This window comes from Saccopteryx bilineata, chromosome X (assembly GCF_036850765.1).
Source record: "Saccopteryx bilineata isolate mSacBil1 chromosome X, mSacBil1_pri_phased_curated, whole genome shotgun sequence".
NCBI lineage: Eukaryota > Metazoa > Chordata > Mammalia > Chiroptera > Emballonuridae > Saccopteryx > Saccopteryx bilineata.
In genome coordinates this window covers 69,556,740-69,570,693 of record NC_089502.1, presented here as the reverse complement: position 1 = coordinate 69,570,693, position 13,954 = coordinate 69,556,740, and the positions used below count along the sequence as shown (strand labels likewise).

At 44.0% G+C, this 13,954-nt stretch overlaps 3 protein-coding genes across 4 annotated transcripts in view; 2 read left to right on the top strand and 1 right to left on the bottom strand.

Moving 5' to 3' along the window:
• The window catches only part of MAGT1 (magnesium transporter 1), a 54,045-nt gene extending 52,324 nt beyond the window's left edge, over positions 1–1,721 (bottom strand). The window contains exon 1 of one of the 2 annotated variants that reach the window (XM_066249228.1): positions 1,524–1,721. In XM_066249228.1, coding sequence (XP_066105325.1) covers positions 1,524–1,721 — 198 coding nt within the window. The remainder of the gene's footprint in view (positions 1–1,523) is intronic. The other variant, XM_066249230.1, reaches the window with a different exon arrangement.
• The window catches only part of ATP7A (ATPase copper transporting alpha), a 554,573-nt gene that overhangs the window by 415,711 nt on the left and 124,908 nt on the right, over positions 1–13,954 (top strand). The window lies entirely within an intron of this gene.
• Positions 8,158–13,872, top strand: COX7B (cytochrome c oxidase subunit 7B). Its single transcript, XM_066250161.1, has 3 exons — positions 8,158–8,316; positions 11,747–11,871; positions 13,678–13,872. Exons 1-3 carry the CDS (start codon positions 8,277–8,279, stop codon positions 13,753–13,755), a joined length of 243 nt encoding a protein of 80 aa, XP_066106258.1. The 5' UTR covers positions 8,158–8,276; the 3' UTR covers positions 13,756–13,872.

Genomic DNA, 13,954 nt, shown 5'->3' with positions numbered 1-13,954 from the left:
AGACCGAGTGACCCCTTGCTCAAGTCAGCGACCTTGGGCTAAAGCTATGAGCCTTGATCAAACCAGATGAGCCCACGCTCAAGTTGCCAACCTTGGGGTTTTGAACCTGGATCCTCTGCGTCCCAGTATGAGGCTCTATATCCACTGTGTCACCACCTGGTCAGGCTCTATATCTTGTTTTACATATAAGAACGGCTTAGAAGTCTTACCTGTGTGGCCACTGGATAAAGCATTGACCTGGAACACTGAGGTCACGGGTTCAAATGCTCAGGCTTGCCCGGTTCAAGGCACAGACGGGAAGCAACTACTACTAATAGATTCTTCCCGCTTCTCCCTCCTGTGCCTCATTCTCCCTCTCTCCCCTCTCCAAAGATCAACACATTAAATCTTTTTTAAAAATAGCTTGGAACCCTCCTAAAAAAGCACATCAACCTCTAGTTTCATGGTACAAGCCTGCTTATTTCACCATACCTTTAAAAACTGTGTACTTTTTATTTTACTTTTTGCCATACTAATTAGTAACTCGTTTTAAATTGCTATCTTGTCTTTATTTTTCTTATGGAATAGTTAAAATACTGAGAAACAGAAAAAATGGGATCTTTTTTAAGTCAGCTCAGGATGACAAGCATCTGAGATGTTTAAGTGGTATATTTAAAGCGCATGTACAGGTACTGTGTACACAGGAATGTACAGGAACACTGGCTGATCTAGGGTTTTAGATCTTGTTCTGCAACAGTTAACTGCGTAAGTTCAGGAATCGGTTTTGCTCATCTATCAAAAATAAAACGAGAGCATAATTGACTGCTAGCAATCTTTAAAGCTCCAAGAGCATTTGGGTCTAAGTCACAAGTGTTTCAACACTGTTAAAATTCCTGTTTGGATTACCTAAATTGTGAGTAAAGAATACTGTTTATCTCCTCCACTTGCTAAAGCCAGTAAACTTCACAGGAGGGATCTTAGTTTGGTTCACTTATGAATACCAAGCTACGTGGCACGCTTGATACGTGGCAAATGTCTGAAAATGGTTTAATAGTTTCCACTCTTGTAAATTGCTATGAATCAGTTATTCGGACAATGTAATAAACCTGGTACAATTTCGCTCTTCAGTTGAATTTTGACATTTCTGAAATGAAAATGCTACAAACTGCTCTTACGCGTCTAAGACGGAGTTACATCTACGGACAGCAAAAGACACAGATGTTCTACCCGCTGGTGCTAAAGTCGAATTTCCACCACCATCTGATGGGGATCATAGTCAAAGAAGTGGCGAAACACGTAGTTATGTACATGCACAGGCCCAGCAACGCCAGGCTGTAATATAACACACTCCCTCTCAGACTCCGCATCCCCAGAAGACAAGGAGTTACTTTCCTTCCTCTGAAATGCCACAACTCCAAGAAACCGCGGAATGGGAGGCAGTCAAGACCCAGAAGCGGCGGGGAGAGAGGATCGTGAGGGGAAAACAGACCCCTTGAACCCCATGCATCGGGAAAAGCCCGTGTTGCTGGAATCAACGTCCTCACCTCCTTCTTTCTCTGGGCAGAGGCTGAAGGAACCCCATAAACGAGCAGCAGCGCCACCGCAATGGCAACAGAGACACACCAAAGCCACCAACGCGCTGCCATGTTTGCTCCTCTTCCTCCGGGAAGTGAAACTTTCCTCCGCCTGGGTTTGCGGGTTGGGCGTGAGAACAAGCAGACCCGCCCCTTGGCGTTCCTCATTGGCCTAGCTCAACCTCGGGCGACCTCTCACATTACGTCAGGACATGTCACTGTGAGCCACCCGCTCAAAGACTGCTCACTTCTAATTGGTCGCCGTTAGCCAATAGAAAAAGGATAGTCTGGGTTTTTTTTATTGGTCCGCTATGGATGATGGCTCGCCCCCTTCATTAACGTAAAGCTGTCGCCCTGCAGGGCTCTTCGAACTTCCGTGCGTAGTTGTGAAGCTTTGCGGCTTTTTGAGTCAAAATGGCTTAAGGTCGAGAAAACAGAATGTTTTACTCGGATGCTCATATAAGTCTTTGATATCCACTCCTTTCATTTAATAGTCTGGAAAAATTGGGTCTAGCCATGTGATTGATAGGATCTTTTTAAAAATTATTTATTCATTTTAGAGAGAGGAGAGAAAGAGACAGAGAGAGAAGGGGGAGGAGCAGGAAGCATCAATTCCCGTATGTGCCTTGACCCGGCGAGCCCAGGGTTATGAACCAGCGACCTCAGCGTCGTTCCAGGTCGACGCTTTATCCACTGCGCCACAACAGGTCAGGCCCGATAGGATCTTTCTTAATCCCTCATTCTGCTGCCAAGTTATTTCAAATCAAAATAATTTTAAAAAAGCAGGAAAGTGCCTGGTCTGCGCTGGTGCAGTAGATTGATCGTGGACCTGAAATGCTGAGGTCGCCTGTGAAATCAAATCAGTAAGAATTTGTGTAAAACCAGTAGCCTAGCCACAGCCACTATCACAGCCTCCTGGCCAGTGCAGGTTCGCATTAGATTTGGACAGGCAGTAATGAAACAATGGAGCCAAGAATTGGTGGGCCATCATCTTTATCCTAGCTTGCACCGGGCAGGCAAGTAAAAACACACAGCGGGCTCCGAAACCCACTCATTTAGTGCTCACAAAGCTACTGACTTATCCGAGTTTCCTAGAATCAAAGGTTTCTAGCTCACCAGCCTTATTCACCTCTGTTTCTTTCTCCCTGCACAAACAGTACAAACTGCCTTCTCCCTCAGCACTCCACCATCTTGGCTGCTTCTCCTCGCCTACATGTGGCCTTTATCTGCTCTCCTTTCTCTGCTCTCTCCTCTAAAGCTAATCTCAGGAACCGATAGAGAGCAAGCTTGTCTGCTCCCATTTTATAGTGTAGAAATCAAAACCTTTAATCCAATATACAAACAAGGAAGTCTCTGATATAAAGTCACTTATCTGAGGCATAATGAGATTCCTCATGAGAGTGCACCACCCCACATCATGAAATCAGTTAAGGGTGTGGGGAAAAGCTTAGTCTTAAAACTAACGTTTAGGCTATAACCACCCTGCTGGCTTACAGCCTGTCCACCACACCCAATACAAACTATAAGCGAGCAAACATGTATATCAATTTGCAAATTTATTTGACCCACAATGGGGAAATAAATACAAAAAAATGGGAGCCTGGGTATTTTAAATGAGAAACATCACATTAAACAAAGAAAGAACTAATAAAAATAATTTATGAACACACTACTTTGATTATATGTCATTAATCTAAGAAAAAAATAAGTACAAGCAAATTTTAAACTCCTCAAAGTGGGTTTGCTTTTTAGTGATGCCAAGTGTAGCAATTCTGATGATATATTGTGTGTAATATAATATGTAAAAGCATTGATTTTGCTGAGAACCAGGGTTTTCACTGTGGAAGAAGTGGCTACAAATAGGAAGTGAGGGAAAGTAAAGAAAACTTTTGGAGTTGAAGATATTAGTATAAAGTTATCATTCATAAGATATATTCCTAGCTCTGTTCACTGAAAGGACTAGAAAGCAGTGAGTGACACTTGAATATCAGTGAGCACACTTAGTGCCAAATCTAGGTTGCTAAATGACATCCATAAAAAAACTAAAATGTCTAGCCTGACCAGGCAGTGGTGCAGTGGATAGAGCATCGGACTGGGATGCAGAGGACCCAGGTTCGAGACCCCGAGGTCACCAGCTTGAGCGCGGGCACATCTGGTTTGAACAAAAAAAAAAAAAAAAAAAAAAAAAAAAGCTCACCAGCTTGGACCCAAGCTCACTGGCTCCAGCAAGGGGTTACTCAGTCTGCTAAAGGCCCGCAGTCAAGGCACATATGAGAAAGCAATCAATGAACAACTGAGGTCTTGCAATGAAAAACTGATGATTGATGCTTCTCATCTCTCTCTGTTCCTGTCTGTCTGTCCCTGTCTATCCCTCTCTCTGACTCTCTCTCTGTCCCTGAAAAAAAAAAAACAAAACTAAACTAAAATTTCTAGAGTAATGGCTGATTCTAGTGCTGGGGGAGGCAAAGCACAAGATGAACATTAAACATCTTTTTTTTTCTGACTTAAGAAGTCAGGGGTGGAGTGGGGGGTGGACAGGCAGAGAGACAGACTCCCGCATGTGCCCAACCAGGATCCACCCCACCTGGCATGCCCACTATGGGGCGAAACATCTTTTTATTTAATTACAAAAATTGTAATTGACTTTAAAGAGAGATAAAATGGGAGAGAAAGAGAGAGAGAAGCATCGATTTGTTGTACCACTTATTTATGCATTCATTGGTTGATTCTTGTATGTGCCCTGACTGGGATCAAACCTGCAACCTTGAGGTATCAGAAGGGCATTCTAACCAAGTGAGCCACCGACCAGGATCAGCCCTGAACATCTAGTGCAGTGGTTCTTAAAATGTGCTCCAGGGATTTCCAGAGAAATATGTGCCTGTTGGGGACCAAAAAACCAACAAGGTTTTTGGAGTTTAGATTTTTGGGGACAGAGGTGTGTGGGGAATTGGCTGTAAGCTGACAGTCTGCCCAACCCCCCACCTCACTTGCCTGATTAGGTTGCAAAAGGCTATTAAGCTGTGGTGCTGGATTTTTTATACTACCCTCCATGTTCCCTGGAGAGACTGAAGGCAAGTCTCTTCTATCCTTTGTTTGGTGTCAAGTTAAGATGATATGTATGGTGGGGGTTTTCTGCACTCAACACAATTAAGAGTAAAAAGAGAGGAGTTCTTGGCCTGACATGTGGTGGCGTAGTGGATAAAGCGTCGACCTGGAAATGCTGAGGTTGCTGGTTTGAAACCCTGGGCTTGCCTGGTCAAGGCACATATGGGAGTTGATGCTTCCAGCTCCTCCCCCCACTTCTCTCTCTGTCTCTCCCTCTCCTCTCTAAAATGAATAAATAAAAAAAGAGAGGAATTCTTCAATGTATTGATGAGGAAACAAGAGTTTTCCTTTCAAATAGATGTCCAAACATTGAAGAAATCGCTGGGACACATCAGGCTCATGTTTCTCAGAAACACAAGAATGAAAAAACACATTTGTGCAAGGACCTGCCGATTTTACTAAATCTTATTGAAAATGTATCTATATATATAAAAAGATGGCCCTGGCCGGTTGGCTCAGCGGTAGAGCGTTGGCCTGGCGTGCGGGGGACCCGGGTTCGATTCCCAGCCAGGGCACATAGGAGAAGCGCCCATTTGCTTCTCCACCCCCCCCTCCTTCCTCTGTCTCTCTCTTCCCCTCCCGCAGCCAAGGCTCCATTGGAGCAAAGATGGCCCGGGCGCTGGGGATGGCTCCTTGGCCTCTGCCCCAGGCGCTAGAGTGGCTCTGGTCGCGGCAGAGCGACACCCCGGAGGGGCAGAGCATCGCCCCCTGGTGGGCAGAGCGTCGCCCCTGGTGGGCGTGCTGGGTGGATCCCGGTCGGGCGCATGCGGGAGTCTGTCTGACTGTCTCTCCCTGTTTCCAGCTTCAGAAAAATACAAAAAAAAAAAAAAGAAGAAAGATAAGAGGCCCTGGCCGGTTGGCTCGGCGGTAAAGCGTTGGCCTGGCATGCGGGGGACCTGGGTTCGATTCCCGGCCAGGGCACATAGGAGAGGCGCCATTTGCTTCTCCACCCCCCCCTCCTTCCTCTCTGTCTCTCTCTTCCCCTCCCACAGCCAAGGCTCCATTGGAGCAAAGATGGCCCGGGCGCTGGGGATGGCTCCTTGGCCTCTGCCCCAGGCGCTTGAGTGGCTCTCCTTGTGGCAGAGCGACGCCCCGGAGGGGCAGAGCATCGCCCCCTGGTGGGCAGAGCGTTGCCCCTGGTGGGCATGCCGGGTGGATCCCGGTGGGGCGCATGCGGGAGTCTGTCTGACTGTCTCTCCCCGTTTCCAGCTTCAGAAAAATACAAAATAAATAAATAAATAAAAAGATAAGATAACATTTTTGTTGTTTTTTTTATTTTTAACCCCTTTTTTACGAATTCTAAAAAGCGTAACTCAAAAAATGTAACAAAAATGTTTTTTAATGTCAGAATAAATTTAATTTTGTCATCTTTATTTTGTTTAATTACCATAAAAGCACGCTTGGACTTTATTTTTTTCTTTAATATTTGACTTAATTATTATAACATTTCTCAGAAATTTGTATATAGTGCATCTACAATTATTTGTAGGATTTTCTTTTCTTTTTTTTTCTTTTTTTCTTTTTGTATTTTTCTGAAGCTAGAAACAGGGAGAGACAGACTCCCGCATGTGCCCGACCGGGATCCACCCGGTACGCCCACCAGGGGGCGACGCTCTGCCCACCAGGGGGCGATGCTCTGCCCCTCCGGGGCGTCGCTCTGTTGCGACCAGAGCCACTCTAGCGCCTGGGGTAGAGGCCAAGGAGCCATCCCCAGTGCCCGGGCCATCTTTGCTCCAATGGAGCCTCGGCTGCGGGAGGGGAAGAGAGAGACAGAGAGGAAGAAGAGGGGGAGGGGTGGAGAAGCAGATGGGCACTTCTCCTGTGTGCCCTGGCTGGGAATCGAACCCGGGACTTCTGCACGCCAGGCCGACGCTCTACCACTGAGCCAACCGGCCAGGGCTATTTGTAGGATTTTAAATGCGCCCCGACTTCAAAAAGTTTGAGAACCACTGATCTAGTGTCAGGTTCAGCCTTGAACAGCTAGTGTCAGAAAATCTGGCTCTGGCAGGATAGCTTGGTTGCTTAGAAAATCGTCCAGAAGCACAGAGGTTGCTGGTTTAGTCCCTGGTCAGTATACATACAGGAACAGATCAACGTTACTCTCTCTCTCTCCCCCCTCCCCCCTCCAAATCAATAAACATTTAAAAAAAAAATCTGACTGGCCTTGGCCAAGTAACTCAGTTGGTTAGAGAATCTTTCTGATATGCCAATGTTGCACGTTTGATCCCTGATCAGGGCACATACAAGAATCAACCAATGGGATGTGAGGGCGATCTGGCTGGGACATCTGTCACCCCATTGATCGCCAGGGTTGATTCGGCTGATCTGGCTGGCTAGGCGGGTGTCCCCTTCCTCCCTCACCGCTCCATGTGCGTCCCTCCCGAAGCTGCGCGCTCGGTCAAAGAGGACGACCTTCCCCGCTAGAGGAGAGGACCGTTCTTCAGTCAAGGGTATATGAGTGGCTGCGCTCCCCTGCTAGAACCTCCAAACAAGTCTCAAGAATCAACCAATGAATGCATAAATATGTAGAATGACAAATTGATATTCCTCTCTCTCTCTCTTTCTCTCTGTCTCAAATCAATACACAAGTTAAAAAAACCATAATGGATTATGATACCCACCAAGATTCTATAATCAACAATTTGTTAAATTTGCTTCATCATATATTTGTCCATATATTATGAATTCTTTTTATTATTCTTGTAACTTTTCTGTAAATTTGAAAATGTTTCGGCCCTGGCCGGTTGGCTCAGCGGTGGAGTGTCTGCCTGGCGTGCGGGAGTCCAGGGTTCGATTCCCGGCCAGGGCACACAGGAGAGGCGCCCATCTGCTTCTCCACCCCTCCCCCTCTCCTTCCTCTCTGTCTCTCTCTTCCCCTCCTGCAGCGGGGCTCCATAGGAGCAGGGATGGCCCGGGTGCTGGGGATGGCTCTGTGGCCCCTGCCTCAGGCGCTGGAGTGGCTCTGGACGCAACAGAGCGACGCCCCAGAGGGGCAGAGCATCGCCCCCTGATGGGCATGACAGGTGGATCCCAGTCGCGTTCATGCGGGAGTCTGTATGACTGCCTTCCCGTTTCTAGCTTCGGAAAAATGAAAAAGAAAAAAAAAAAGAAAATGTTTCAAAAGTAAAAGTTAAAGGACTTAATATATAGCAATAGGAGACAAAAAAAATCAAAGAAATGAAGTTTGGGCAGAACAGTAAGAACTACTAGTAACGACTGATACAAAGCTCAAGCCTCTGAAACACTAAGTGTGGAACCTGCTGCCTTTGCTAACTCAGTCAAAGATTAGTGTGCTAGTTTTCCTCTGTTGGATCCTAAGATGTGTTTCAGGGTTGGGCGTGGGATGTCTCTCATTTTTCAGTAAATATCCACAAACCTATCAACAAACTGTACTTAAAAACCGTGAAACTACATTTCCCAAAAGACACAGCCCTCCATGTTTTGAAGAGATTACAATTTCTATAGGTTTTCACATGTCTCGCGAGGTTTTATTAAATCTCATTAAAGCGCCCTTCCGAAAGCCATTTTGTTTTTCAGGGTTCCTTTGGAAGGATACTTGACGGGAAGTTCCCACTAACCAGTCGCGGCAGTTGCTACAGTTCTCTCTTCAGTATCAGCATGTTTTCATTGGCCAAAAACGCGCTGGGTCGTCTCCCAGGTGAGCAGAAATTGTGATTGAATCCTTTCCAGCGGCCTTTTATCCGTTTTCTTCGTGGGCGCTCCTTGCCCTTTCCCTCTAACTACATTCTCAACCTCTAATTCTAAATGCTTCGTCTCCCACCTCGCTCTAAATTGGGAAGATGACCTTAGTATTAGCTTAATCACCCAGTGTTTCTGTTGCTTTTTGAAGCTCTCTTCTGTTACCGGAGTCGTAGCCTAGCCTTGCTTTCTTGTTAACCATTGGTAACCTATGATTTCAGAGAAGAACCTGCTTGGTGGATACCTTTTTTTTCTTAAGTAATTTCGTTCATTTTAGGTTTGGGGGTGTATTTACCCCCAAATAGAAGTCTTTTCTACAAATCCTGTAAGCGTAATGGAGGGAAGCTCTAAATCCAGCTCTTCATCTGGTTTCATCGTAAGGAGAAAACCTAAATGGTAGCCCTGCAGCTTTTGTTATTTGTGGCTTATTTTTTATTTAAAAGTTAGAAGGGTACTGGGAAATTTTGAGACCAGCATTATGTATTTAGAATGCAGTAGATGGGAAAGAGGAAAGTTATTTCCGTGAATGGATATGCACTGAAGGTGACCTTGACTAAGTAAGTAGGGTTTTTTTTTTTTTTCTTCAAGAGACAGAGTCAGAGAGGGATAGATAGGGATAGACAGACAGGAACGGAGAGAGATGAGAAGCATCAATCGTCAGTTTTTTGTTGCGACACTTTAGTTCATTGATTGCTTTCTCATGTGCCTTGACTGACCGTGGGGCTACACCAGACCGAGTAACCCCTTGTTTGAGCCAGCGACCTTGGGTTCAAGCTGGTGAGCTTTGCTCAAACCAGATGAGCCCTTGCTCAAGCTGGCGACTTCAGGGTCTTGAACCTGGGTCCTCGGCATCCCAGTCCAATGCTTTATCCACTGTGCCACTGCCTGGTCAGGCTGTTTTTTTTTTACAATGAAAGTGACGTTAAGCAATTATTTAGCCATCTTTTTATTTTCAGTGTACAGAGAAGTTGTATGTATAACTAGATTCTGTTCTGAACACTCAAGCAGATTTGATAACTAAAATGTAGTTGGCGGACAGTTTTATTTCTTCATCTAAAATTCCCATATTTTATCTGTTTCACATTGGGCAAACCTCTCTGAACTGCATTTTCCTCCTTTTTAAAATGGGTTAGTAAATAAAGATTACCGCAAAGTTCTTGAGGACTGCATGAGATTACTAATAGATAGTAACTAAACCAACTGTTGTCACAGAGCAGTCTAAAAAAATCCAATTGGACAACCTGAAGGTTGAAGTCATGAGGTGTGCAAAATTATTTGGTAATCTTAATTTCTTTGCCCTTTGAGCTGGTATGGCCTTTAATTAAGGAAAGTCTCACCCCAATGTGGAATTCACAAACTGACTTTTTAACTGCTCTAGAACAGGGTATATTGTGAAATATTGGAAAATTTGCTCATCCAAGTCTGAGTAAAGGTGAAAAAAACTAGGGCAGTTCAGAGAAGAAACCATTAACTGAAAATAACTATCCTTAAATAATCTGTTGAATTGTATAGAAGCAATTATTTATTATAGAGAGGGAACAGGCAGACAGGAAGGGAGAGATCTGAGAAGAATCAACGTGTTGGGGCACTTTAGTTCATTGATTGCTTTCCCACATATGGCTTGAACGGCATGGGGGGTTCCAGCTGAGTCAGTGACCCTCTTGCTCAAGTCAGCAATCTTTGGGCTGAAGCCAGATACCTTAAGGTGTCGAACCTGGATCCTCAGCATCCCAGGTCAAAGCTATTCACTGCACCATCGCCTGATTAGGCAAACAATTATATTAAGTGCTGGTGAGGGGTCAAGATTGCTAGGTGTTTTGTGCTTTTTTTGTTTTGTCTTTTTAAAATGTGCTTTCCAGCCTGACCATGTGGTGTCACATATGGATAGTGTCCAACTGGGACACTGAGGGCAGATTCGAAACCCAAGGTCGCCACTTGAGTGTGGGCTCACTGGCTTTAGCATGTGGGATCATAGACATGACTCCATGGTCCCTGGCTTGAGCAAGGGGTCACTTGCTCTGCTGTAGCAGGTTGTGTGTCCCATGTCCCCCCTGTCAAGACACATATGAGAAAGCAGTTAATGAACAACTAAGGAGCCACTACGAAGGACTGATGCTTCTCATCTCTCTCCCTTCCTGTCTGTCAATCTCTCTGTCTCTCTGTTTCTGTCACATACACACAAAAAATGCTTTCCATTAGTATATAAGTACCTTTAAAACAATAAGGTCTGGCCACTTAGATTGGAGGAGGATTTAAAAACAGCTGGGAGCCTGACCAGGCGGTGGCACAGTGGACAGAGCATCAGACTGGGACGCAGAAGACCCAGGTTCGAGACCCTGAGGTCGCCAGCTTGAGAGCAGGCTCCTCTGGTTTGAGGAAAGCTCACCAGCTTGAGCCCAAGGTCGCTGGCTCGAGCAAGGGGTCACTTGGTCTGCTGTAGTCTCCCCCCCCCCCCCCGCATATATGAGAAAGCAATCAATGAACAACTAAGGTGCCGCAACAAAGAATTGATGCTTCTCATCTCTCTCCCTTCCTGGCAGTCTGTCCCCATCTGTCCCTCTGTCTGACTCTGTCACACACACAAAAAAATAATAAAAAATAAATGAAAAAAAAAACGGCTGGGAATATGCATTTGCCAGTCTTGGCTCTTCTTGGGTTCTCCTAAGTGTCTCCAGAGGCAGTTTGAAAAAACTCTACTAAAATGATAGTAAAAGCAAAGTTTGTGTTCATTCTGTTGAAAAATCTTGACCTCAACCAAAATAGTGGTACTCTCTTCATGATCTTTTTAGTGTTTTGTTTTTTGTGTATGACAGAGACAGAGAGAGGCACAGACACACAGGAAGAGAGAGATGAGAAGCACCAGTTCTTTGTTGCGGCACCTTAGTTGTTCATTGATGTATTTCTCATATGTGCCTTGACCGGGGGGCTACAGCAGAGCGAGTGACCCCTGGCTGAAGCCAGTGACCTTGGGCTAAAGCTGGTGAGCCTTGCTCAAACCAGATAAGCCCGCGCTCAAGCTGGTGACTTTGGGGTTTCAAACCTGGGTGGTCCGCATCCCAATCTGGTGCTCTATCCACTGTGCCACCACCTGGTCAGGCCCCTTCCCCAACATTTTATTATGAAAACTTTCAGACCTACAGAAAATTTGGAACAATTGTATGATGAACATCCTCACATCCAATTAATATTTTGCTGTATTTGTTTTGTAACATATCTATTCATCTGTTAATTCATCTTAGTTTTGATGCTTTTCAAAGTATGGTACTTTTAACAATATGTTTTAAAATTTTGATGAACTGCATAATACTGTAAAGTTAATTTCCTTGGCTTTCCTGTTTGCCAGTATCAATTACATGCTTTTTTTTTTCATATATTATTATTTTTTTAAGTTCGAAGCATTCAGCAAACAGTCGCAAGGCACAGCCACCAGAAATGGACACCTGATTTCCATGACAAGTATGGTAATGCTATATTAGCTGGTGGAGCTACTTTCTGTATTGCTACATGGACATATGTAAGTATGGTTGATTGATAATTTCTGGTTTAGATGTTTTTCATTCCCATCTAGCTATTACATTAAAAATGTTTTCATGCAGTAGTATACATTTCTACTTAGGAGGGACTTTTGAGATTTTCTAATGTAATAACTCACCTAGTGCAGGAATTTCAAAATTCAGCATTCATTTATCACAAAGCAGCCCTTTCCATGTTGTATAGCTGTTTTAAAAGGATCGTATGTTGATCCTGACCAGGCGGTGGCGCAGTGGATAGAGCGTTGGACTGGGATGCCAAGGACCCAGGTTCAAAACCCTGAGGTCAAAAACAAACAAACAAAAAAACCCCTGAGATCACCGGCTTGAACCCGAGGTCACTGTCTTAAGCAAGGGTTCACTGCCTCGGCTGGAGCCGCCTGGTCAAGGCACATATGAGAAAGCAATCACTGAACAACTAAGGTGCTGCATTGAAGAATTGATGCTTCTCTCTGTCTGTCCCTATCTGTCCCTCTGTCTCAAAAAAAAAAAAAGATCATATGTTGAGTTAAAATCTACCTCCTTCATATTCCCAATCATTCCATTGTAACGCAGAGATTCTGATCTCATTTCCATTTATCAGCCATGAGATGTTAGAAAAATTGATATCATGTGTCCTGGATGTTCTCTTTCAGATTAAATCTCCTTCTGTCTTTTTTTTTTTTTTTAATATATATGGTTTCCAGGGTTTTCACTATCTTGGGCCACCTTCCTTCCCTTAGTTTTTCTTCTAAAATTTCTGATGGATGAGTTATAAAGTGACTTGCTATCAATATTTTAGTTGTTTTTACATCTTATATTTAACAATCTATTTAATAGTCACTGTACTTGCTGGTTAAAAGTAGTAGTCTTGAAGTGATAAATACAGAAGTTGATTTGAAAAGATATGAATCGACACTTGCCTTAATGAAGATACTTTACTATGCCTTTTTCATGGTGGTTTTGATCTTCCTGAAATCGAATATACTGTTAAAATAAGTGTGTGTGTTTAATTAAGAGTAAACAGACATAGAACAAAGGTGTGATTAGGGTACCTTTGGAGTTGAGGCGCTCCTTCATGAGAGGGTATTACAAAAGTGCTCTTTGGCAGTCTTTAGGTAGTTGAGGTTGAGTGAAGCAGCATTTTGAGGAAGTAGTATAAAATGGGAACTATGAACTTGAGTTAATTCAATAAAATTCAATTCCTTGTTCATACTAGCCACATTTTAATAACCTACATGGCTAGTGGTTAACATTTCCTTCAGCTCAGGAAGTTCTGTTGAACAACATTGCTCTAGACCAGGGGTCCCCAAACTTTTTACACAGGGGGCCAGTTTACTGTCCCTCAGACTACTGGAGGGCCGGACTATAAAAAAACTATGAACAAATCCCTATGCACACTGCACATATTTTATTTTAAAGTAAAAAAACAAAACGAGAACAAATACAATATTTAAAATAAAGAACAAGTAAATTTAAATCAACAAACTGACCAATATTTCAATGGGAACTATGCTCCTCTCACTGACCACCAATGAAAGAGGTGCCCCTTCCGGAAGTGCAGTGGGGGCCGGATAAATGGCCTCGGGGCCGCATGTGGCCCGCGGGCCGTAGTTTGGGGACCCCTGCTCTAGACAATTAGGACAGTGATTAGATTTGCCTCTATAGTACCCATGGAGGGTACTATATCCTAGTGAGTTCGTTTTTCACCTATAGAGCAGAATACCTTGGTTGCTTTGAAGAAATTGTCTGCAAGGGAGAGTGAACTCTGCTTTCAACATGTATAACTGACAGCATTTTAATTCTTTTAGACAGTAACTCAAATTAGAATAGAATGGAACTTGTCCCCTGTTGGCAGAGTCACCCCAAAGGAATGGAGAGAACAGTAATCATCGCAGCTGATGTGCTTGTCTGAAAACCAATTCAAAATTGATACCAAGTGAAAGCACTGTGTATCCATTAAAACATGGCATGATTGAAGAAATAAAGTACATTTGAAACCTTCATTGTAGGTTTGTTCATTTTGTGAATGGATCCAAGCTTGATCACCTTTCATTTATTTAACCTTTGTGTAAATACAAATCAAGC

Excerpts from the sequence above, each read along its gene's own strand:
- COX7B (XM_066250161.1), top strand. The coding sequence starts at position 8,277 with ATGTTTTCATTGGCCAAAAACGCGCTGGGTCGTCTCCCAG. Across the intron at positions 8,317-11,746 it reads CGCGCTGGGTCGTCTCCCAG|TTCGAAGCATTCAGCAAACA; the intron begins GTGAGCAGAAAT and ends TATTTTTTTAAG. Across the intron at positions 11,872-13,677 it reads GTATTGCTACATGGACATAT|ACAGTAACTCAAATTAGAAT; the intron begins GTAAGTATGGTT and ends TAATTCTTTTAG.